This window comes from Oculina patagonica, chromosome 10, assembly GCF_052425735.1.
Source record: "Oculina patagonica isolate OP01 chromosome 10, crgOcupat, whole genome shotgun sequence".
In the NCBI taxonomy this organism is placed as follows: domain Eukaryota; kingdom Metazoa; phylum Cnidaria; class Anthozoa; order Scleractinia; family Oculinidae; genus Oculina; species Oculina patagonica.
Window position 1 is genome coordinate 12,876,082 of NC_135767.1, and position 26,036 is coordinate 12,902,117.

Consider the following 26,036-nt stretch of genomic DNA (forward strand, 5'->3'; position numbering starts at 1 on the left):
GTAAATATACCACCACGTAGATTAAGGCTTATGATTACTCCTAATCCAGCAGAACCGGCCAGTTTCCGGCTTAAAATCTACAGTTTGGGTCTTTTTGAAAATCTGCCATAAGGTTGATTCATCTTAAATTTTCACTCCTGGTACTAAAGAATCAAATAGGAAAGTGCTACATGAGCCACAGAAAATGACCATTTCGGGCCCTTGTGTAAAACACCACCACGTAGATTAAAGCTTATTTTCACTCCTGATCTAGCAAAACCAGGCAGTTTGAGACTTTGAATCTACAGTTTGGATAGTTTTGAAAATCCACCATCACGTGGATTCCTCCTAATATTCAGCCCTGGCCCAAAAGATTTAAAAAGAAAGAGCTACATGAGCCACTTAAAATGACGATTCCGGGCCTTTGTGTAAAACACCACCACGTAGATTAAGCCTATTTTCACTCCTGATCCAGCAAAACTGGCCAGTTTGAGGCCTGTAATCTATAGTTTGGGTCTTTTTGAAAATATGCCATGACATGGGTTCTTCCTAATTTTCACTATTGGTCTAAAAAAATCAAATAGGAAAGTGCTACATGAGCCACTGAAAATGACGATTTCAGGCCCTTGTGTCAAAAATACCAGCACGTAGATTATGGCCTATTTTCACTCCTGACCCAGCAAAACCGGCCAATTTGAATATATCTTGAAATCTATAGTTTGGGTCTTTTTGAAAATATGCCATCACGTGGATTTAACCTAATTTTCACTCCTGGTCCAAACGCATCAAAAAGAAAAGTGCTACATTAGTCATCGAAAATAACGATTTCGGGCCCTTGTGTAAAAATACCACCACGTAGATTAAGGCTCATTTTCAATCCTGATCAAGCAAAACCGGCCAGTTGGAGACTTGAAATGTACAGTCTGGGTCTTTTTAAAAAAATGGAATCAGGTGGATTCATCCTAATTTTCACTCCAGGTCGAAAAGAATCGTATAGGAAAGTACTACATGAGACACTGCAACCATGACGATTTTGAGGGCCCTTGTGTAAATATACCACCACGTAGAATAAAGCTTATGATTACTCCTAATCCAGCAGAGCCGGCAAGTTTCCGACTTAAAATCTACAGTTTGGGTCTTTTTGAAAATCTGCCATAAGGTTGATTCGTCTTAAGTTTTCACTCCTGGTCCAAAAGAATCAAATAGGAAAGTGCTACATGAGCCACAGAAAATGACCATTTCGGGCCCTTGTGTTAAAATACCATCACATAGATTAAAACTTATTTTAACTCCTGATCCAGCAAAACCGGCCAGTTTGAAGCTTGACATCTATAGTCTCGGTCTTTTTGAAAATCCGCCATCACGTAGATTCATTCTAATTTTCAATCCTGGTCCAAACTAATCAAATAGGAAAGTGCTAAATAAGTCATTGAAAATGAGGATTTCGGACCCTTGTGTAAAAGTACCACAACGTAGATTAAAACTTACTTTCACTCCTGTTCCAGCAAAACCGGCCAATTTCAATCTTGAAATCTATAGTTTCGGTCTTTCTTAAAATCCGCCATCACGTTGATTCATCCTACCTTTCACTCCTAGTCCAAAAGAATCAAATAGTAAAGTGCTACATGAGTCATTGAAAATGACGATTTCTGGCCCTTGTGTAAAAATACCACCACGTAGATTAAAGCTCATTTTCAATCCTGATACCCGGGGGGGGTACTCCATATAACGGCCTATACGGGGAGGCTCGGCCTGAATGGGGTACCTTTTTCAGGCTTCAGGTATATAAAAGGGTAGCGATTTCACAAGTTTAGGTATATGAAAGGGTATGAAAATCCGTCATTTAGGTTTTTTAAAAGGCCTGTAATTAAAATATTTCGAACAGACGCACTTTATGGCTGTATTATTTTAATTTATTAAGCGCTACATAAAAATGACAACAAAACGTCCTGTTCTAAGGCTATGTCACGTCTTTTAGGTATATGAAAGGGGTACCTTTTTTCAGTAAAAGGTATACGAAAGGGGTACAATTTCTGTCAAAATGGTATATAAAAGGGTAAGGGGTAAGAGCTTGGGGCGGAGCCTCCCTGTATAAAACCTTTTTTGAGTGCCCCCCCCCCCCCCCTTGGGGTCCTGATAAAGCAAAACCGGCCAGTTGGAGACTTGAAATGTACAGTCTGGGTCTTTTTAAAAAAAATGGAGTCACGTGGATTCATCCTAATTTTCACTCCAGGTCGAAAAGAATCGTATAGGAAAGTACTAAATGAGACACTGCAAATGACAATTTTGAGGGCCCTTGTGTAAATATACCACCACGTAGATTAAGGCTTATGATTACTCCTAATCCAGCAGAACCGGCCAGTTTCCGACTTAAAATCTACAGTTTGGGTCTTTTTGAAAATTTGCCATAAGGTGGATTCATCTTAAATTTTCACTCCTGGTCCAAAAGAATCAAATAGGAAAGTGCTACATGAGCCACAGAAAATGACCATTTCTGGCCCTTGTGTTAAAATACCATCACATAGATTAAAACTTATTTTCACTACTGATCCAGCAAAACCGCGGCCAGTTTGAAGCTTGAGATCTATAGTCTCGGGTTTTTTGAAAATCCGCCATCATGTAGATTCATTCTAATTTTCACTCCTTGTCCAAAATAATCAAATAGAAAAGTGCTACATGAGTCTTTTAAAATGACGATTTCGGGCCCTTGTGTAAAAGTACCACCACGTATATTAAAACTTATTTTCACTCCTGATCCAGCAGACTTGAAATGTACAGTCTAGGTCTTTTTAAAAAGATGGAATCACGTGGATTCATCCTAATTTTCACTCCAGGTCCAAAAGAATCAAATAGGAAAGTGCTACTTGAGTCACTGAAAATGACGATTTCGGGCCCTTGTGTAGAAATACCACCACCTAGATTAAAGCCTATTTTCCCTCCTGATCCAGCAAAATCGGCCAATTTGAATCTTGAAATCTATAGTTTGGGTCTTTTTGAAAATCCGCCATCACGTGTATTTAACCTAATTTTCACTCCTGGTCCAAACGCATCAACTAGAAAAGTGCTACATTAGTCATTGAAAATGACGATTTAGGGCCCTTTTGTTAAAATACAAACACGTAGATTAAAGCTCATTTTCACTTTTGACCAAGCAAAACCAGGCAGTTTGAGACTTTGAATCTACTGTTTGCATCGTTTTGAAAATCCACCATCACGTGGATTCCTCCTAATATTCAGTCCTGGCCCAAAAGAATAAAAAAGAAAGAGCTACATGAGCCACTGAAAATGACGATTTCGGGCCCTTGGGTAAAACACCACCACGTAGATTAAAGCCTATTTTCACTCCTGATCCAGCAAAACTGGCCAGTTTGAGGCTTGTAATCTATAGTTGGGGTCTTTTTGAAAATATGCCATCACGTGGTTTCATCCTAATTTTCACTCCTGGTCTAAAAAAATCAAATAGGAAAGTGCTACATGAGCCACTGAAAATGACGATTTCAGGCCCTTGTGTAAAAAATACCAGCATGTAGATAATGGCTTATTTTCACTCCTGATCCAGCAAAACCGGCCAATTTGAATCTTGAAATCTATAGTTTGGGTCTTTTTGAAAATATGCCATCACCTGGATTACTCCTAATATTCAGTCCTGGCCCAAAAGAATAAAAAAAAAGTGCTACATGAGCCACTGAAAATGACAATTTCGGGCCCTTGTGTAAAAATACCACCACGTAGATTAAAGCCTATTTTCCCTCCTTATCCAGCAAAATCGGCCAATTTGAATCTTGAAATCTATAGTTGGGTCTTTTTGAAAATCCACCATCACGTGGATTTAACCTAATTTTCACTCCTGCTTTAAAAGCATCAAATAGGAAAGTGCTACATGAGTCATTGAAAATGACGATTTCGGGCCCTTTTGTAAAAGTACCACCACGTAGATTAAAACTTATTTTCACTCCTGCCCAGCCAAAGCGGCCACTTTGAGGCTTCAAATCTGTAGTTTTGGTCTTTTTGAAAATATGCCATCACGTGGATTTATCCTACTTTTCACTCCAGGTCCAAAAGAATCAAATAGGAAAGTGCTACATGAGTCATTGAAAATGACGATTTCCGGTCCTTGTGTAAAAATACCACGACGTAGATTAAAACTTATTTTCACTCCTAATCGATATAAAAGGGGTAGTTTGTGGCTTGAAATCTATAGTTTGGGTCTTTTTGAGAATATGCCATCACGTGGATTCATCCTAATTTTCACTCCTGGTCCAAAAGAATCAAATAGGAAAGTGCTACATGAGCCACTCAAAATGACGATTTGGAGCCCATGTGCAAAAGTAGCTCCACGTAGATTAAAGCTTATTTTCCCTCCTGACCCAGCAAAACCGGCCAGTTTGAGGCTTGAAATCAATAGTTTGGGTCTTATGGAAAATATGCCATCACGTGGATTCATCGTACTTTTCACTCCTGGTCCAAAAGAATCAAATAGGAAAGTGCTACATAAGCAACTAAAAATGACGATTTCGGGTCATTGTGTAAAAATACCACCAAGTATATTAAAGCTTATTTTCACTATTGATCCAGCAAAACCGGCCAGTTTGAGGCTTGGAATCTATAGTTTGGGTCTTTTGGAAAATATGCCATTACGTGGATTCATCCTAAGTTTCACTCCTGGTCCAAAAGAATCAAATAGGAAAGTGCTACATGAACCACTGAAAATGACGATTTCGGGCCACTGTGTAACAACACTAGCACGTAGATTTAAACTAATGTTTACTCCTGACCCAGCAAAACCGGCCAGTTTGAGGCTTATAATCTATAGTTTGTGTCTATTTGAAAATATGCCATTACGTGGATTCATCCTAATTTTCACTCCTGGTCCAAAATAATCAAAAAGGAATGTGCTACATGAGCCACTAAAAATGACGATTTCGGGCACTTGTGTAAAAATACCACAATGTAGATTAAAGCTTATTTTCCCAACTGATCCAGCAAAACCGGTCAATTTGAATCTTCAAATCTATAGTTTGGGTCTCTTTGAAAATGCGCCATCACGTGGATTCATCCTAATTTTCACTCCTAGTTCAAAAGAATCAAATAGGAAAGTGCTACATGACTCATTGAAAATGACTCTTTCGGGTACTTGTGTAAAAATACCACGACGTAGATTAAAACCTATTTTTACTCCTGATCCATCGAAAAGGGCCAGTTTGAGGATTGAAACCTATAGTTTGGGACTTTTTAAAAATATGCCATCACGTGGATTCATCCTAATCTTCACTCCTGGTCCAAAAAAATCAAATAGGAAAGTGCTACATTAGCCACTGAGAATGACGAATTCGGGCCCTTCTGTAAAAATACCAGCACGTAGATTAAAACTTATTTTCACTCCTGATCCAGCAAAACCGGCCAGTTTGAAGCTTGAGATCTATAGTTTCGATCGTTTTGAAAATCCGCAATCACGTAGATTCATACTAATTTTTACTCCTGGTCGAAAATCATCAAATAAGAAAGTGCTACATAACCCACAGAAAATGGCGCTTTTGGGCCCTTGTGTTAAAATACAAACACGTAGATTAAAGCTTATTTCCAATCCTGATCAAGCAAAACAAGCAAGTTTGAGACTTTAAATCTACAGTTTAGATCGTTTTGAAAATCCGCCATCAAGGGGATACCTCCTAATATTCAGTCCTGGTCCAAACGAATCAAATAAGAAAGTGCTACATGAGCCACTGAAAGTGACGATTTCGATCCCTTGTGCAAAAGTAGCACCACATAGATTAAAACTTATTTTCACTCCTGACCCAGCAAAACCGGCCAGTTTGAGGCTTGAAATCTATAGTTTGCGTCTTTTTGCAAATATCCGATCACGTGGTTTCATCCTTCTTTTCACTCCTGGTCCAAAAGAATCAAATAGGAAAGTGCTACATGAACCACTGAAAATGACGATTTCGGGCCATTGTGTAAGAACACCACCACGTAGATTAAAGCTTATTTTCACTACATATCCAGCAAAACCGGCAAATTGGAATCTTGAAATCTATAGTTTGGGTCTTTTTGAAATTCCGCAATCACGTAGATTCATCGTAATTTTCACTCCTGGTCCAAAAGAATCAAATAAGAAAGCGCAACATAACCCACGGAAAATGGCGATTTTTGGCTCTTCTGTTAAAATACAAGCACGTAGATTAAAGCTTTTTTTCACTCCTGATCAAGCAAAACCAGCCAGTTTGAGACTTTAAATGTACAGTTTGGATCGATTTGAAAATCTGCCATCACGTGGATTCATTCTAATTTTCACTCCTGGTCCAAAAGCATCAAATATGTCATCACGTGGATTCCTCCTAATATTCAGTCCTGGTCCAAAAGAATCAAATAAGAAAGTGCTACATGAGCCACTGAAAATGACGATTTCGGGCCCTTATGTAAAAGTACCACCACGTAGATTAAAACTTATTTTCACTCCTGATCCAGCAAAACAAGCCAGTTTGAGGCTTGAAATCTATAGTTTGCGTCCTTTTTGAAATATGCCATCACGTGGTTTCATCCTAGTTTTCACTCCTGGTCCAAAAAAATCAAATAAGAAAGTGCTACATGAGCCACTAAAAATGACGATTTCGGGCCCTTGTGTAAAAATACCACCACGTAGATTAAAGCTTATTTTCCCTCCTGATCCAGCAAAACCGGTCAGTTTGAGGCTTGAAATCTATAGTTTGGGTCTTCTGGAAAATATGCCATCGCGTGGATTCATCCTAATTTTCACTCCTGGTCCAAAGGAATCAAATAGGAAAGTGCTACATGAGACACTGAAAATGACGATTTCGGGTCCTTGTGTAAAAATACCACCACGTAGATTAAAGCTTAATTTCCCTCCTGACCCAGCAAAACCGGCCAGTTTGAGGCTTGAAATCTATAGTTTGGGTCTTCTGGAAAATATGCTATCACGCGGATTCATCCTAATCTTCACTCCTGGTCCAAAAGAATCAAATAGGAAAGTGCTACATGAACCACTGAAAATGACGATTTCGGGCCCTTGTGTAAAAGTACCACCACGTACATTAAAACTTATTTTCACACCTGATCCACCAAACCGTCTAGTTTGAAGCTTGAGGTCTGTGGTTTCGGTCTTTTTGAAAATCCGCCATCACGTAGATTCATCGTAATTTTCACTCTTGGTCCAAAAGAATCAAATAAGAAAGTGCTACATAACCCACGGAAAATGGCAATTTTTGGCCTTTGTGTTAAAATACAAGCACGTAGATTAAAGCTTTTTTTCACTCCTGATCAAGAAAAACCAGCCAGTTTGTATCTTTGTCTACGCGAAATTTGGTTTCTCACCGCTCGTTATGACATTGACATCTATGCCCGGCATGTCGCTGGAGTGGACAACTCCATCGCCGATCACCTCAGTCGCTGGCATTTATCTCTAGTTCATCACACACGCTTCGCCGCCCTGACTGCCGACACGCCCACTGAACACGTTCTATGTTCACCTCATTTGTTTCTATTCGAGATTGGCTGCTAATAAGATCTTTTCTCTCCCTCTTCAGGCACTTCTGCTCACATCACCAACTCAGCACCTTCATCCCCGTATTCCCAACTTCAGCACCGGGTTTCTCACATCCAAGATAAGGCGTATGCTCCACTGACTATGCCCAACTTACGCTCTCACTGGAATTCCTTCTACCGGTTCTGCCAAGCCTTCTCGTTAGTTCCTCTTCCAGCATCCCCTTCGACCATCTCCTCATATGCGATTTTCTCAACTCAGCGGACCTCTTCATACTCATACATTTTGAATCATCTTAATGCCGTCCGATTGTTGCACCTCTACTATGGTCTGCCTATTGACTCTTTTACTTGTTTCGAAGTTTCCCTAACCAAGAAAGGTCTCAAGTGTGTTTTGGGCACCGCCACTCGTCAAAAACACCCAATTACGCCTCCGATTTTAATCGCCGTACACCACCTTCTCTGGACATGAACTTACCTTCTCACGCCATGACATCGGCCTTGTTCACGGTGGCTTTCTTTTCATTTCTACGCAAGTCAAACCTGGTTTCGCCGACAACTTCAACCTTTGACCGCGAACGCCATCTAACAAGGAGCGATATCAAGTTCACGAATTCTGGCTGTTTCCACCGCATAAAATGGTCCAAGACTCGCCAACATAAGGAAGGGATTCATGTTGTCCCTGTACCCAGCATTCCGCATTCTCCTCTTTGCCCAGTTACTGCCATCCACCGCTACTTCAGCTTGGTGCCCGCCAATCCCGACGATCCTTTCTTCTGCCTTCCTACTGCAACCAGCCTCACTCCTGTCACCGCGTCCTTCTTCACTACCATGCTCAAACGACTTATTAGCAAGCTCGGCCTCGCCCCTGCAAACTATTCTCCTCATAGTTTTAGACGCGGTGGCGCAACTTTCGCGTTCCAAGCAGGGGCTCCAGAACAATTACTTCAACTTCACGGCGATTGGCGCTCTGACGCTTACAAACATTACCTATCGCTACCGTTAAGTACGCGCTCTACGGTAGCTGACATTATTATGGCAGCAGGCCTATTTTCACCAAATCGTTGATTCTCGAACTTATTGTTATCGCGTTCTTTCTTGTCATTTATACTTACTAAATATTTTTCAATTTTATTTCTCATTCATATACACGTTTGGGCCAACTTCTTTCAACCTCATTCGGGGTGCAACATTTCATTGTTATCAATAAACAGAATTTTTGGCCAAAACGTGTCTTCTTGTTTATCACTAGTTAGTAATTTTGAGTTTTGATTCTATCAAAGAGGTTAATTAATAACAGGGATTGCTTCATGAGTGTCATGTTCGCGTCTCCACACTGTAAGTTAGCTAGCTTCGTGTCCTAAGTTCTCGTTCGAGTTCGCTTTCCCTCCCTCCCTCCCAGGGGGCGCAACATTTCATTGTTATCAATAAACAGAATTTTTGGCCCAAACGTGTCTTCTTGTTTATCACTAGTTAGTAATTTTGAGTTTTGATTCTATCAAATGGATCGATTTGAAAATCCGCCATCACGTGGATTCCTCTTAATATTCAGTCCTGGTTCAAAAGAATCAAATAAGAAAGTGCTACAAGAGCCACTGAAAATGACGATTTTTGGTCCTTCTGTAAAATACCACGACGTAGATTTAAACTTATTTTCACTCCTGATCCATCGAAAAGGGCCAGTTTGAGGCTTGAAATCTATAGTTTGGGTCTTTTTAAAAATCCGCCATCACGTGGATTCATCCTACTCTTCACTAATGGTCCAAAATAATCAAATAGGAAAGTGCTACATGAGCCACTGAAAATGACGATTCCGGGCCCTTGTGCAAAAATACCAGCACGTAGATTAAAGGTTGTTTCATTCCTGATGCAGCAAAACCGGCCAGTTTGAAGCTTATAATCTATAGTTTGGGTCTTTTTAAAAATATGCCATCACGTGGATTCATCCTAATCTTCACTCCTGGTTCAAAAGAATCAAATAGGAAAGTGCAACATGAGCCATTGAAAATGATGAATTCGGGCCCTTGGGTAAAAATACCACCACCTAGATTAAAGCTTATGTTTCCTCCTGATCCAGCAAAACCGGCCAATTTGAATTTTGAAATCTATAGTTTAGGTCTTTTTGAAAATGTGCCATCACGTGGATTTATCCGAATTTTCACTCCTGGTCCAAAAGAATCACATAGGGAAGTGTTACATGAGTCATTGAAAATAACAATTTTGCGCCCTTGTGTAAAAATACCACCACGTAAATTAAAACTTATATTTACTCCTAATCCAGCAAAAGCAGCCTGTTTGAGGCTTAAAATCTATAGTTTGCGTATTTTTGAAAATATGCCATCACGTGGATTCATCCTACTTTTCACTTCTGCTCCAAAAGAATCAAATAGGAAAGTGCTACATGAGCCACAAAAAATGACGATTTCGGGCACCTGTGTAAAAATACCACCACGTAGATTAAAGCTTATTGTCACTCCTGATCCAGCAAATCCGGCCAGTTTGAATCTTGAAATCTATAGTTTGGGTCTTTTTGAAAATCCGCCACTGATCACGTGGATTTATCCTAATTTTCAATCCTGGTCCAAAAGAATCAACTAGGAAAGTGATACATGAGTCATTGAAAATGACGATTTCGGGTCCTTGTGTAGAAGTACCACCACGTAGATTAAAACTTGTTTTCACAACTGATCCAGCAAAACTGACCAGTTTGAGGCTTCAAATATATAGTTGGGTCTTTTTGAAAATATGCCATCACCTGGATTCATCCTAATTTTAAACTCCCGGTCCAAAAAAATCAAATAGGAAAGTGCTACATGAGTCATTGAAAATGACGATTTCAGGTCCTTGTGTAAAAGTACCACCACGTAGATTAAAACTTGTCTTCACTCCTGATCCAGCAAAACCGGCCAGTTTGAAGCTTGAAATCTATAGTTTTGGTCTTTTTGAAAATCCGCCATCACGTTGATTCATTCTCATTTTCACTCCTGGTCCAAAACCAGCAAATAATATAGTGCTACATAACCAACGAAAAATGGCGATGTTGGGCCCTTGAGTTAAAATACAAACACGTAGATTAAAGCTTATTTTCACTCCTGATCAAGCAAAATCAGTCAGTTGGAGACTTTAAATCTACAGTTTGGATCGTTTTGAAAATCCGCCATCACGTGGATTCCTCGTAATATTCAGTCCTGCTCCAAAAGAATCAAATAGGAAAGTGCTACATGAGCCACTGAAAATGACGATTTCGGGTCCTTGTGTAAAAATACCACGACTTAGATTAAAGCTTACTTTCATTCCTGATCCAGCGAAACCGGCCAATTTGAATCTTGTAATCTATAGTTTGGGTCTTTTTGAAAATCCGCCATCACGTGGATTTATCCTAATTTTCAATTCTAGTCCAAAAGAATCACCTAGGAAAGTGTTACATGAGTCATTGGAAATGACGATTTCGGGCTCTTGTGCTAAAGTACCACCACGTAGATGAAAAACTTAATTTCTCTCCTAATCCAGCAAAAAACGGCCAGTTTGAGGCTTGAAATCTATAGTTTGGGTCCTTTTGAAAATATTCCATTAAGTGGATTCATCCTTGTCTTCACTCCTGGTCCAAAAGAATCAAATAGGAAAGTGCTACATGAGTCATTAAAAATGACGATTTCGGGCCCTTGGGTAAAAATACCACCACCTAGATTAAAGCTTATGTTTCCTCCTGATCCAGCAAAACCGGCCAATTTGAAGCTTGAAATCTATAGTTTAGGTCTTTTTGAAAATGCGCCATCACGTGGATTTATCCTAATTTTCACTCCTGGTCCAAAAGAATCACATAAGGAAGTGTTACATGAGTCATTGAAAATAACAATTTCGCGCCCTTGTGTAAAAATACCACCACGTAAATTAAAACTTATATTTACTCCTAATCCAGCAAAAGCGGCCTGTTTGAGGCTTAAAATCTATAGTTTAGGTCTTTTTGAAAATATGCCATCACGTGGATTCATCCTACTTTTCACTCCTGGTCCAAAAGAATCAAGTAGGAAAGTGATACATCAGTCATTGAAAATAACAATTTCGCGCCCTTGTGTAAAAATACCACCACGTAAATTAAAACTTGTTTTCACAACTGATCCAGCAAAACTGGCCAGTTTGAGGCTTCAAATATATAGTTGGGTCTTTTTGAAAATATGCCATCACATGGATTCATCCTAATTTTAAACTCTTGGTCTAAAAAATCAAATAGGAAAGTGCTACATGAATCATTAAAAATGACGATTTCAGGTCCTTGTGTAAAAGTACCACCACGTAGATTAAAACTTGTCTTCACTCCTGATCCAGCAAAACCGGCCAGTTTGAAGCTTGAAATCTATAGTTTCGGTCTTTTTGAAAATCCGCCATCACGTGGATTCATTCTCATTTTCACTCCTGGTCCAAAAACAGCAAATAAGATAGTGCTAAATAACCTACGAAAAATGGCAATGTTGGGCCCTTGAGTTAAAATACAAACACGTAGATTAAAGCTTATTTTCACTCCTGATCAAGCAAAATCAGTCAGTTAGAGACTCTAAATCTACAATTTGGATCGTTTTGAAAATCCGCCATCACGTGGATTTCTCGTAATATTCAGTCCTGCTCCAAAAGAATCAAATAGGAAAGTGCTACATGAGCCACTGAAAATGACGATTTCGGGTCCTTGTGTAAAAATACCACGACTTAGATTAAAGCTTATTTTCATTCCTGATCCAGCGAAACCGGCCAATTTGAATCTTGTAATCTATAGTTTGGGTCTTTTTGAAAATCCGCCATCACGTTTATTTATTCTAATTTTCAATTCTAGTCCAAAAGAATCACCTAGGAAAGTGTTACATGAGTCATTGGAAATGACGATTTCGGGCTCTTGTGTAAAAGTACCAGGTCTCGTAGGGCAACCATAAAGGCTGCTGTGGACCTGCCATTAAATAATACACTAACTAAACATATAACTATTAATGAAAAAGAAATAAAAAAAGAATTAAAAATATATGAAGTCAGAATCCTTGGAATTAATGGACGAGAATTAGAATCCTTGGACGTAGTTTAAAACTTATTTTCACTCCCGATCCAGCAAAACCGGTCAATTTGCATCTTCAAATCTATAGTTTGGGTCTTTTTCAAAATCAGCCATCACGGGGATTCATCCCAATTTTCACTACTGGTCCAAATGAATCAAATAGGAAAGTGCCACATGAGTCATTGAAAATGACGATTTTGGGCCCTTGCGTTACATAACACCACGTGGATTAAAGCTTATTTTCACTGCTGATCCAGCAAAAACCGGTCAGTTTGAAGCTTCAAGTCTATAGCATGGGTCTTTTTGAATATCCGCTATCACGTGGATTCATCCTAATTTCCACTCCTAATCCAAAAGAATCTAATAAGAAAGTGCTACATGAGCCACTCAAATCGACGATTTCGGGCCTTTGTGTTAGAATACCACCACGTAGATTAAAGCTTATTTTCTCTCCTGCTCCATCAAAACCGGCCAGTTTCAGACTTGAATTCTACAGGTTAGGTCGTTTTGAAAAAATTGCATCACGTGGATTCATTCTAATTTTCAATCCAGGTCCAAAAGAATTGTATGGGAAAGTGCTACATGAGCCACAGAAAATGACGATTTAGGGCCCTTGTGTAAAAATACCACCACGTAGATTAAGGCTTATTTTTACTTATTTGCGCGCTAGTCCACAAACGGATCTATGGAAACGTCCCTACCTTTTTAAGCGACCAACTTGTGTTAAATAGCCAAGCAAACAAAAGAAGCACTCGCTACGCTTATTTTAACTTGCGCTGCCCGAAATTCAGAAGGGAGACAGAAGGCGGGCGCACTTTTTCTGTTTCTGCCACCCGCCTTTGGAATGCTCTCCCTATCTCAAAAAGGCGAATCGAACAGCCGAAGCCCTTTAAAGAATCTCTCAGAGATCGGGTGTTTTCGGAGCAGCAGCTTTTACATCATTTTATTGTATAGTTTTAACTTTTTAGCTTCATATATCGTTTACTATTATGCATATTCGTATTCAATTTTCAATGTATATAGTGTTTTTATAATATTCTAGTGTAATTTTTAGGGAGGGCCACAGGTTTGTTAGCTTTGCTATTTAGTGTTACCCTCATTTTAAATAAAGTCTTTATTATTATTATTATTATTACTCCTGATCCAGCAAAACCGGCCAGTTTGAAGCTTGAGATCTATAGTTTCGGTCTTTTGGAAAATCCGCCACCACGTGGAATTATTCTAATTATCACTCCTGGTCCAAAAACATCAAATAAGAAAGTGCTTTATAGGCCACCGACAATGACGATTTTGGGCTCTTGTGTTCAAATACCACCACGTCGATTATAGCTTATTTTCACTCCTGATCCAGCAAAACCAGCAACTTTCAGACTTGAAATCTACACTTTGGGTCTTTTTGAATAACCGCCATCACGTGAAATCATCCTTATTTTCACTCCTGGTTCAAAAGAATCGAATAAGAATGTGCTATATGAGTCACTGAAAATGACGATTTCAGGCCCTTGTGTAAAAATGCCACCACGTAGATTAAAGTTTATTTTCACTCCTGATCCAGCAAAACCGGCCAGTTGGAGACTTGAAATCTACAGTCTAAGTCCTCTTGAAAAAATGGCACCACGTTGATTCATCCTAATTTTCACTCCAGTTCCAAAAGAATCGTTTGGGAAAGTGCTACATAAGAACGATTTCCAACGATCAAAAGCTCTTTGATTGCTCGCAACAGTGTCTGGTGCCCTCGATGCCGCCGGTGTAATCTTCAAATTCTGCGCAGGGCGTGAGATAATAACGTTGGGACTTGAAGAAAACAGCTGAGTTCCAGAAACCCTGTATCGAAGTTAGAAAGCCGGGTAGAAAAGAAAGCGTGAGAATTAGAAGAAAGGTGTCAAGTCATTGTCTACTTTTTTGTTTTTGTTTTTGGAGCAGTTTCTAGACCGGAGATTTTCGAAGGATCTCCGTTTGTTGTTCGATGGCCATGCGAACGTTAATATATTGGGGACATAATAGTTCCCCATACATAACTTACGTACCCAGCGGACAACCTTCCACCGCTGGTCATGAATTCGCGGTTTCATTTTGTTCGAGCCCGCTGGCTTTGAATTTTATCGGCGCATTTACGTCTCGACCAATCAGAGGCCGCCAACTACTCCACTTGCATTGGCATTTTGCGTAATCAGCCGGTAAACGAGAGAAAGATTTTAGAATTTGTCTTTGTAGCTTCTACGTTTGTATTTGTCTGATCCGGCTAAAGTCTTAAAGATGTGGTTATTTATCGCTCTTACGCTAAACGCCTTGCTTGGCTCTCACGTTTTACAAACAGAAGCGAAGTTAAAAGAAGGAGAATGTGAAGGTCAGTGCATGCTAGCAAAGTTGTAACTCATTGATTTAGAGGAAGTTTTGTTTGACACGTATGGTTTTACAGTCAGCAGTACAACGGTAAAGCTTGATCATACAACGATGAATTAGAATTCCTTGTAGCTTGAAAAACAGAAGAAGATTATTTCGAATCCGGAGCCTTACAGCCATAGAACTGCAAAAGGTTTCGAGCGTGTTGTTGGTAGTTTAACCAGGCCTTTTAAATTTTGATTCAAGCTTTCAACTTTAATATGCTATAGCGTTCGACTTGAGAAAAGGAACGATCGAAAAGTGTATAAACTCAACGCAGTTTAGACCAAAATATTGCCAACATTTATTCTTAATATTTAGAAGTAAGTCTGTTTTATAATTTTAACAAAGTTTACACGTCAGTTGAGCAATTAATTACCTGATGTACATTTACATGAACGATATGTTATATATAACCGTTTTGCTACGCTAATCTATTAATTTAAAGGCATCAAAAGAATATGATTTTTTTATATATGGTTTTGTGCGAACAAAGCCAAATGTGAGCTTTGTAGGTCTGGTTTAAACAGATCACGATGTTTAAAATTTTTATTCTATGTGCCCAGCTGTAGATCCATTGCATGTTCGAATTTGAAACACCTGTGAAAATACTCACAGAAGCTACAGAATGTATTTCTGGCTCTGCTAAATCTTTTAATGATTTTTCTTTTACATCTACAAGTATCAAAAATAATTACGCTGGAGAGGAGCCAAAGAAACAAATGGTGATACAGTAGAACCGCAAACTAACTTCCATTTCCCTTGGATTTGACCCCACTTTTCAGTAATTTTTACTCGGTTAACTCGAACTCCAATACCTCGAAAACCCTGCTAACTCGAACTAGACTTTGTTTCCCTTGAACAGAATTTGGGTCAAATTTTACCCAGATAACTCGAATTCCGGTTCTTGCAACTCACCACAGTAGCCCATACACGACTTTCATAATGGCCGACGGCGCGCGGGACTGGTAATTACTTTATCATGAAAGCGAGGTCACAGAGGCCACGCTCGGTGTTCGTTCGCATGAATAGAGGTAAACAAAGAATGTCAAATTGTTAATCTCTAGCTTATCTCTCTGTTGTGACTCGATTCGGCTGAATTATTTTCAAGAATTGCAAATGCCAACTCATTGTTGTGTGCCAGAGTGCATAAAGAAAGGATACCGTGCAGCCGATGGGACAAAAGTGTCTTACTTTAAGTTTCCGATTGAGAACCCTTTGAAGAAGAAATGGCTACATGCAATAAGAAGAGAAGAAGGAAAATTCTTCACTGTAACTGAAAACACAAAGGTATGCTCTCGACATTTCAGGGAAGGCGACATAAAAAAAACTCTTGCTGGCAAAAATGAGTTAAGAGGCGGAGTTGTCCCGTCTGTGTTCCCGTGGGTTCGAACATCGCCACGCAAAAGGAAGGAGCCGGCGGAAAGAAACTTCGAACTGATAGCTTCGAAAAGTGCATCACGGAAATTATCTGTTGACATGGAGGCATTCGGTAATGAAATGGTCCCAGATGCTTCAGATTCTTGCTCGAATTTCGTAAACGTCGAAACGCAAACTGATTTCACCGACCGAGAAAGCTACTTGACTGAAATTATTGACAACAACAACAAAAAGATTCATGAACTCGAACAAGAAATTGAAGAACTAGAGCGTCGGCTGCAAGATACCCAGCGGCAGAATGATACTCTTAATAAGAGATTGTTCAACTTTGAAAACTGTAGATCGAAAGATTCTAATGCTGCTTTCTATTCTGGCTTTCAAAGCTGGGACACTTTCATGGCTGTCTTTGAGTATCTTGATCCTGGGGAAAGGGGTGAGAACATTTCATACTGGCGGTCTACAACTGGCAACACCTCTGATTACAGTGAGGTTCAAACAGATGAGTCGCTGACGAAAAAAGGGAGAGCTAGATCTTTAAAGCCCATTGATGAATTTTTTATGGTAATGTGTAGACTTAGGCAAGGATTTCCAGAAGATCATCTGGCTCACTTATTCAATGTATCAACATCCACAGTTAGCAGAATATTTATTACTTGGGTCAATTTTATGTACTTTAAGTTTGGACAAATAAACATTTGGCCCAGCAGAAAATTAGTTGATGCTACAATGCCTGAATCTTTTAAAATTAAGTACAAGTCAACTAGAGTCATAATTGACTGTACCGAGGTAAAATGCCAAATGCCAAGCAGCTTGCAGTTGAATGGGGAACTTTTCAGTTCATATAAGAATCACACTACATTAAAGGGTTTAGTTGGAATTTCTCCTGGGGGAGCAGTGACATTTATTAGCCAACTATACACAGGTTCTATATCTGATCGAGAAATTGTCAGGAGGAGTGGATTTTTAGAGCTGCCCTTTGATGACAAAGATTCCATTATGGCAGATAAGGGATTCACAATTCAGGATTTGTTGCCTTTGGGGGTCACTTTAAATTTACCACCTTTCCTTGGAGCATCTTCACAGATGGCAGCAGAAGATGTGGTAAAAACACAGGAAATTGCCAGTTTAAGGATCCACATCGAGCGTGCTATTAATAAGATCAAGAATTTTCACATATGGGACCGAGTTGTCCCACTACACCAAATGGGGATGGTAAACCAAATGTGGGCAGTATGTGCATTTTGTTGTAATGCACAGCCCAACATAATTTCCATGTGAATATCTTGGTGCCATTAGTTAATTTTAAGAATTGTTAATTTGGGGCAGTGCTAGTTAAAAATCATGTCACTTTCAAAAATTAAGATACTTGAAATCAACACACATTGTTCATGTTTAAGGGTTCTTGTTGTGCGGGGGTGGGTATCCCCTACAATCATGATTGAGTTGATTGTAGAGCAGGTAAAAAGATAAAGACTAGTTTTTTCCCACTGTTCTGACTATTTAATGTTATGTTTACATTTGAATTGAGGAACACCTTTCTTATCTCATTTACATTTTTTACTTTGACCATTGACAGTATTGTCTACAAATAACCCCTTAATCCTCAAACAGTTAAGAGGATTTACTTTCTTGTAAAATTCAATTTTGTAGGCAACAGAGAGAGACAAAAAAACCTAACTTTTGCTGGCTTACTGTGAATTTTAGAGTTAAACAGATGTAGCTGTGCACAATACTTCACAATCATTGTTGCTGCTTACTTGACAACTCCCCTGGAAAAACTGTGCAGATGCAAATTGAATAAAATGATCAAAGTAGTAAGAATATAATTTCTGTTGTAGCTGAGCCCAAAAAACAGGGTCAAAAGGTATACGTTGAACATAAATGCCTTTACTGGTATAAACAATAAAGTCGCACCACTGTGCTCCCGTAACTGCCATCTGCCCCTGCACTTGGGCATAGTAGGGGTGATCTTCCTTTAATTTACACTCAGCCACACCTGTCTGTTCCATAAAAAACTTTTCATCTGTACTTGCATCGAGGGGCGTGACCTGAAATTTTGTGTAAGGGCATTTTACCTCAGCTATGCCAAAGTAATCAGTGCAGCCAAAATCAATTATTTTTGCATCAGGGGTAGCACCTAAAATTGGACAGCCCTTTGATACTACAAGCCCACAGGGTAGCACCTTGACAGGCGTTCTCCTGTTAAACATAAACTTTTCATACTCCATTAAAGCAACTGGTTCAAACTTTTTGCCGTGCTCCAGATATTTTGAAGAAACTGGTGTGGGATTAATCAATTGTTCTGCAAAATTACCATGGTTTCTTTGTCGTTTAGAAATCAGATGGAATTGAGATGCAGTAAAACTGAATTTTCGCTCTTCCTTCCATTTTTCGCAGTCAGCTTGTTTCCTTGTTTGAGTTTCCAGTTCATTAATTTCATCTTCCTCTAAATTTAAAGATTGTAAAAGTTGCTTGTCATTCTCGCATAGATTGTCAGGAACCACCATTCTGTCTATATCCCTCAGAGGGAACCTTGGATAATTAAGGACCTGATTTCTATTTACTTGGTCAAGTCTTGGAATGCATTCAATAGATGCAGTGGCCTCAAAGTGTGATTCTGTTAGGGCAACTTGGTATGACAAGAAACTACCAACTTGACATTTGCCAAATTTTGTTTCTTTGTGTACAGTACTCGTCTGATCAGTCTGTTCACTAGCCATTTGAGAGAGACCCATATTAGGATCAATTTGTTTCAGTTGCACCTTAAGTTTCTGCTCTGAAGTCAGATTGTGTGTGGTTTTCATTCTGGCATCATATACAAGGGGTTTAATACCAGACCTTGAGTTGCAATTGGTTTCAATATCCTTCGTTTTTCGAACTTCAACCTCCATCACTGGCTGGGGTGCTATGTTCTTTCCCCCACCCTTCTTGTGCCATTGTTGGAGCTGGGAGGTACAAGCCAGGGAAGATTGCTGATCCTGTTCCTCACTTAAATCCTTCGTTGAATTGCATGAGAATAAGGTAAACTTACACATCTTAAAAATAAGTGCTAGTACATGATTACAAAACCCCACTTTTCCTGCAACACAGGAACAGGAAGCACTAACCACGTCTCCCGACAAGACACACAGTGCTACTTTAAGGTTGTGCGGTGCATCGTTTTTTCTAAAGCTATGACAGCACTTCCCTTTAAAGAAAAAGTATTTTGAATTACTGGCACATTCAATATCCTCCAAGTATTCGTCATCTAAAAAACGCCTTGCCTTTACTAATCCCGTCGGAACTGTGTGATGGTCTACATTCCCAATAGCTTTTCCGGTCTTCAACACGTGGTGATTCATTTGGAGTCGAGTGAACATTGGCATCTTCTCTAGTGAAGATCCCCATCCAGAGCTAGGAAACTCTACTGCCTCTGTGCTTTCTTTGTCAAGCTCCGAACGTGTGCCTTGCTTTTGCTTTCTGCGGCTGTATATTTTATGCGGATCTGGATCCACGACCTCTTTATCTTTACCCGTTCGTATGTATTCGTGGACTCGTTTCACCAGCTCCGCTTTCGTCTTCAGTCCTTTGCCCGTGTCTCCGCGACATTTCAGCCAGAATTTAAGTTCTGAGTTTTTCAACTCCTCGGGTTTTCTCCCAAGAAGAGAAGCTCCTGGTATATCGTCTTCCGTAAGAGAGATCACATCTGAATCGCTTGTACTCGCCATTGTTTACAGAGAAGTTAGAGAAGCGATCGACGCTTCTGGCCTTGGCGACCTCGTTTTCATGCGACTCGTCCCAGGTCTTACACGGGGGCGGCCATTATGAAAGTCGTGTATTGATTAGAGCAGCGAACAGATCACGTATTTGACAGCCATTTTCGACTCTTATCATAAGAATTTATGGTCATGTTAGAGTTCCTGACGAGATAAGTTTAATTTGCATTGTACTGTATACTGAAGTGCTGAAAAATCAGTAAACTATCAATTATTAACTTGGCATATTAAATATTCAGTTGACCCAGATAACTCGAAACCCTGCTAGTTAACTCGAACTGTTTTTCGATTCCCTTCAGGGTTCGAGTTACCGGGGTTCTACTGTAATTGCATTGTTGAAAAAATGATGACTCATATTGATTACATTGCAGTGGTCTATGCCATGTTTTTATGCAGTAGCAGTACTATCAAAATCAAACCTCCATTGATTTGTCACCTTGCACTGTCTGCAACAGCTGTGATAAACATTTCATCCGCTGTGCTGTTGCCAAAAGTATTAATTTCCCTTAGCTTCCACTGAAGCATTTTTGGTTTGAATCCCCCACCAATCAAAAATTCTAGTTACGCCCCATGTACTTTCCTTTTGGCTTTCGATTCCGTATTCCCTCAGAATTTTCGATGACCTTCTATGGGGAGAGTGGATGATTTCTCTTTTATTCCTTTTGCTTTCCTTTTTTCACAAACCACAAACTGGAACTTTAGCATAACAGTGTGATGGTATAAGCACCACTCATTGCGTTATTATAATTTGCTACACTGTAATTCTTCATTCCTATGCTTAAAATTTGACTGTATTATTTTTTTTCCAGTTTGCATAAAGTTTCTGACAAATTTTGCCAATAAATTGACAAGTGAGGAGATGAAAATGGACATGATTGAGGAGAAGTTCAGGGCTGCCTGCAAAAAAGCAAAGACCAAAGAAAACAGATTTGTAAGTAGAATCATGTTTGTGAGTAATTATATTATGCATAATTATAGTGGAGTGATTTTCACTTGAGTGTCATCAGGCAATTAATTATCCCCATTTGCTTTGGGTTTTGCACTACTATGTATAGTGTATTATTTTTCACTTAGTTAGTGCGCCGGACTCCGGATCGAGCGGTCCGAGTTCGAGCCCCGGCCGGGGTCACTTGTGTTGTGTTCTTGGGCAAGACACTTTACTCTCATAGTGCCTCTCTCCACCCAGGTGTATAAATGGGTACCGGTGACACAATGCTGGGGGGGAACCCTGCAATGGACTAGCATCCCATTCAGGGGGGAGTAGAAATATTCCTAGCCGCTTAATGCTATGGAAACCGGGATAAGCTCCGGCAGTGTGGGCCGCTTGGCTCGTGGCTTCTCCTTTTATCAGGAGTAAAACCAAAACCAATCGTGATATTATGGGAAGCACGGTGGCCTAATTGGTTCTTGCGCCGGACTCCGGATTGTGCAGTTTGGGTTCAAGCCATGGCCAGGGTCACTGTGTTGTGTTCTTGGGCAAGACACTTTACTCTCGTAGTGCCTCTCTTCACCCAGGTGTATAAATACATGTAAGTACCGGCTCCATAATGCTGTGGGGAGGGGGGGGGGTTACCCTACGATAGACTAGCATCCCATTCAAGGGGGAATAGCAATATTCCTAGCTGCTTTTAAATGCTGCTTAATGCTACAGAAACCAAGATAAGCTCCGGCAGTATGGGCCGCTTTGCTTGAGGCTTCCCTCAATCGTAACATGCTCATGCATGTTTTTCCATGCTTTGTGCCGGTTAAGTGTATTTGCTTTGAGTTTTAATTGGATCGCTGGATTGTTTGCTTGCTTTGTGATTCACCAGGGTGATTACTTTGCATGGGTTTCATCGCCTCCTCCTATGTCATATTAAGTGCTGCCTACTATGGCAATATATTAATTTCAATACAAAGTGTAATAATGAGAAATGATTTAGGACAGGTACAATGAAAAAAAAAACCAATCCCTCTGCTGGATAAAACTTATTAATGAGGGAAAATTTCGAAAAAAATTCCATGTCAACTTTAACTACAAGGAAGTTGCCTCAATTGCACATGATCATAAGATTTAAAAGTTAACAATCTGGGTTTTATTTATTAGTGCTACTATGTTGGAGGCACTGAAGATGCAGCAACTGGTATGGTAAAGGAAGTCGTCAAGCCGTTGAGTTACCACATGCCTGCCGAGAAGATATGCGAGAAGCTTAAAAAGCTTGATGCACAGATTTGCGAGTTGCAGTATGGTAAGTAATTACAGGCTGGAGGCCTTTCTCTTGACAATTTCATTTTGGTTATAATTGTCGAAAACAAGAAGTTGCATTGTGTGTAGTAGTGTGTCCTGTTATTGAATGTGTGAGGCACAAACGCCCTCTTGCTGACTAGAGTCACTTTATTATGTACGGCAAGATTTCTTTTAGTTACCTTAGCTTGATTTCCACTGTTGCATTCAACAATGGTTAATTGCAGTGTAAAATATAATAGAGATAATATATGGGTGGGTTGTGTTTGCGAAAAAAAAAAAGTTGATTGTACTTCCACTTTTTCTGCAGTTCGCTGACATCCATTTGAAAATGCATCTAGACATTAAAATTCATGTTTGTCAACAAAAATAAAATAACGTGACAGTGGAAATCCAGCTTTACAGTGCTTCTCTTCGCCAAGGAGTATGTACATATAAATGGCTACTGGTTTATTGTTGAAGCAACCTGACAAAAATCTATTATAGGGGGTGGGTGGGGAGTGAGTGTGGGGAGGGGGGTGGGGAGAGGAAGAAGCAAACTCCTCGCTGCTTCACGCTGCATGATAGTTAAATGCTAGCAGTAATTGACGCACACAGAAAATAACGACTTAAACTTGACAAGCAATAGACAGATCAAAACTGACCAATGGCTGTTAAAAGGCTTTATATAAGTCTTACAGCCAATAACTTCATGGCTAGACTGACCAATCAGCTTCAACAAACTAGACTTATAACATCATTGACTGACAGCAACTTTTCACTTGACTCTGAAGATGACTTCTGCTCAGGTTGTTGAAACGTCAGTCATCAAAGACAGTTCTTCTCAGAACTACATGTACTCTCACCCGGACGATTACACTTTGCAACCTACTGATACTTCTGGGTTCAAACCATTTATGTCCTATGACCTCATATTGATATAATTTTTGTAGTTACTGTTTCATCTAATGCATGTATTTTCCTCTCCATTACAGACAAGCAGATTGATCTTAACACAGTTGACTTGAAGAAACTTCGAGTTAAACAGCTCAAGAAGATCTTAAGCGACTGGGATGAGGAATGCGTTGGATGTTTAGAGAAGTCAGACTTTATCAAAAGGATCGAACAACTTAAAAATGAACATCAAGAACTCTGATAAGAACTGTAGAAAGTTATTCAATTTAGAAAATCAGTGTTGGATTTTATAGGTTGCAAATTATCAATCAGGAATTTTCTACTCCAATTTCATCTTAATTTTTGTTTTTTCTCTGTAAGAGCTGTTATAATTTCTGTTTAATTTGACGTCTTTCTATAGATGTTCCTACTCTCGGCCACTCTCCTAGCACAACAAATGCTCTAACAATTTGTTGGTTTTGAGAGGTAAATCTATATGACAATTCCGGAAGAGAATATTGTCAATATTATTCTTTAACTTACGTATTTAAGTAACAAATGCTATAAGGTTTAAGTCAATTTTACAGAGTTTAGAAAAAGCAAATTGACAATTTTTCATCAGATCTTCTGTCAATTTTTGTATACTAAAGTAGCAAAAACGTTTCTCATTCATTGTATATTTAACTTCCATGGTTGAAGAATTCCAAGGATCTTATTAAAGTTTCATATATTGTCATAAATGTTTTTTTGATCGGTTTTGGTTTACATTCGTTTCACTTTTTTTAATGAAAAGAAATGAAACTTTTAAACTTATGAAAATACCTGTGGATGTTGCGAAAAAACTGCAGTGGATAAGTGTCGGCAAAACAAACTTCATTTAGCATATACTGTACCACACAAGTGAATAGTGCTTTTCACGCGCGCTGATTGGTTAACTCGGAGGTGATTAGCAAAGTACTATTCACCTCCGAGCAGCTAAAGAAACAAACTGCCTTCTTGCGTCGCTGTTTTTACCGAAAGTGATGTTTTGGTCCGCTAGATATTCAACTTGTGTGGTATATACTAAAACAATTATTCACCCAGTGTCGGTGATTGTGGTGGATATTTACCTCCACTTCGGTGAAAAATTGTTAATTATTCACTGGATAGTGATTGATCCAGTGGAAAGCTCCGTTTTCGGTAGTCTACACCACACCAACTAGTAGGCGTTTTCAAAATTTTTCCACTCTGCGTTTTGAAGAACAAAAACGCCGTTTTACTGTGGGCGGTTGGCCAAAGCCATAAAAAAGATGCATTTCCAAATTTGTTCCGATCACTCCGTTGTATTGTCGGCATTTTAAATGTATAACATGAGAAAAGGGTTGAAACCTTATTCCTCGCTGCACATAAGTTCCGTCACTTATCACTATATTCACAATACTGCCGAATCTACAAGTTTTTACAGCCTTCCGATTGGCTGTATTCTTTTGGAATAAATACGCAGGCGCGCTCTCCTTGCTCCTTCGGCCTCCCTTAGCTTGTGAAACAACGGAGGAGCAAAAGGAGAGTCTGGGATCCAAGGTTTGGTACGTAGGACTGCTAGGGGGTGGGGCGGGGAATATCAGCTTCGGCCTTCAACTCTGAAATGGGGTATACTTCAATTCCGTTCCATTTTCAAATGCAATGTTTTGGCATATTATTTTTTTTTTGCGAAGCAGTGTTTGCACTGGGACCATAGTTGACAGTTCCGTAGCAATTTTTAACACTGCGTTCACTTAATGTTTATTATCAGTGGTAAAGCTCTAGACTTGCCTGAGAAAGTCTATAAGGCTCAAGTAATAAAGCCAACAAAGAACCAACATAATTCAGTCTCTTCCATGTTTTATTCGTCATTTCGTATTTTATGAAACATCCAAGGAATTGGACGTGTTATTACTAACTTGGCATGTTCGAAAATTATGAGCAACAATAGACCATTTCGCAGATACGGCGGCCATGTTGATTCTGCCCCCAGAACATCCTATAATATTTGTTATTATTATTATCATGGTAATTGCAGAATTATCACAATAAAAGAATAAATCATTTCAATAAGCATTATAGGATGCCCTGGGGGCAAAATCAATATGGCCGACGTATCTGCAAAAGGGACTATGCCAAGTATCTAGAACAGCAACAGCTAGCTGAGGCACAGGTGGTAACTTCCGTAAATACTCGTAGTTTACGAAGACATTCCGATCTCTATTATCCAATCAAAAATGATCGCGAGCACTTGGAACGTTCGGGATTCCGAAGGATTTCCGTATTTTCTTTTTATCAATTCTTCCAAAGGTTCAGAAATCTTGCATAATGCAAGCCCTAGCCAATCACAACGAACATAGTGCCTTCTCCACCAATCAGCTGCAGATTAAAATCAATCGTGATTGGCTCATGCGACTCTACCCGCGCTTGCTAAAGTTACAAATTATCCTGCGTTTTTCCAACTAAACTCAGTAGATTTAGAAATCCGTTCTCTTTACTTAGTGGTCTCACTATTGGCATTTTTCAAGCCAACAACATTAAAATTCAGCTGACAACAATTTTTGATAAAACATGTTAAACTTTGGTGTAAAAGTTACAATTCTTTTATCAACATAAGTGAAAGTAGAACGGGTCAAGAACTATATTAACAGATGATAAACAAACTCTTCAAAACTCTTCTCTTCTATTCTTCTACAGAATAGTAAGTGGGAACGATGATTAAACGAAACGTCTTTTAGGTCTTTCTAGAGTTGAAGCTAGCACGCTGACAATACCCGGATTTCCAATGTTTGAAATTATTTTTTAAAACTGATTTTTTTTCTTTGAGACGCCTGAGAAACGCAACATGAAGTCAGTATAAACTAAGAAAATATTTCTACTAACTATGCTAAGAACAAAATTAAAAGCA

At 39.3% G+C, this 26,036-nt stretch overlaps 5 protein-coding genes across 5 annotated transcripts in view; 2 read left to right on the forward strand and 3 right to left on the reverse strand.

Annotated features, from left to right (window-relative positions):
• LOC144629091 (uncharacterized) overlaps positions 1 to 26,036 on the reverse strand; it is a 209,956-nt gene that overhangs the window by 131,151 nt on the left and 52,769 nt on the right. The window lies entirely within an intron of this gene.
• Positions 1 to 26,036, reverse strand: part of LOC144629195 (mediator of RNA polymerase II transcription subunit 20-like) — a 316,942-nt gene that overhangs the window by 128,363 nt on the left and 162,543 nt on the right. The window lies entirely within an intron of this gene.
• LOC144667387 (mesencephalic astrocyte-derived neurotrophic factor homolog) lies at positions 14,663 to 23,868 on the forward strand. Its single transcript, XM_078528781.1, has 4 exons — positions 14,663 to 14,861; positions 20,841 to 20,962; positions 22,118 to 22,259; positions 23,230 to 23,868. Exons 1-4 carry the CDS (start codon positions 14,771 to 14,773, stop codon positions 23,388 to 23,390), a joined length of 516 nt encoding a protein of 171 aa, XP_078384907.1. The 5' UTR covers positions 14,663 to 14,770; the 3' UTR covers positions 23,391 to 23,868.
• On the forward strand, positions 16,016 to 17,554 carry LOC144628698 (uncharacterized). Its single transcript, XM_078486826.1, has one exon. It carries the CDS (start codon positions 16,016 to 16,018, stop codon positions 17,552 to 17,554), a length of 1,539 nt encoding a protein of 512 aa, XP_078342952.1.
• LOC144628073 (uncharacterized) lies at positions 17,983 to 19,988 on the reverse strand. The gene has a single exon (XM_078486127.1). The coding sequence runs from the start codon at positions 19,981 to 19,983 to the stop codon at positions 17,983 to 17,985; it is 2,001 nt and encodes a 666-aa protein (XP_078342253.1). The 5' UTR covers positions 19,984 to 19,988.

Bases quoted from the DNA above. Each gene is read 5' to 3' on its own strand.
- LOC144667387 (XM_078528781.1), top strand. From the start codon at position 14,771: ATGTGGTTATTTATCGCTCTTACGCTAAACGCCTTGCTTGGCTCTCAC. The intron at 14,862-20,840 runs GTCAGTGCATGC...TTTTTTTTCCAG, and splicing joins AAAAGAAGGAGAATGTGAAG to TTTGCATAAAGTTTCTGACA. The intron at 22,260-23,229 runs GTAAGTAATTAC...TCTCCATTACAG, and splicing joins GATTTGCGAGTTGCAGTATG to ACAAGCAGATTGATCTTAAC.
- LOC144628698 (XM_078486826.1), top strand. From the start codon at position 16,016: ATGCCAACTCATTGTTGTGTGCCAGAGTGCATAAAGAAAGGATACCGT.
- LOC144628073 (XM_078486127.1), bottom strand. From the start codon at position 19,983: ATGGCGAGTACAAGCGATTCAGATGTGATCTCTCTTACGGAAGACGAT.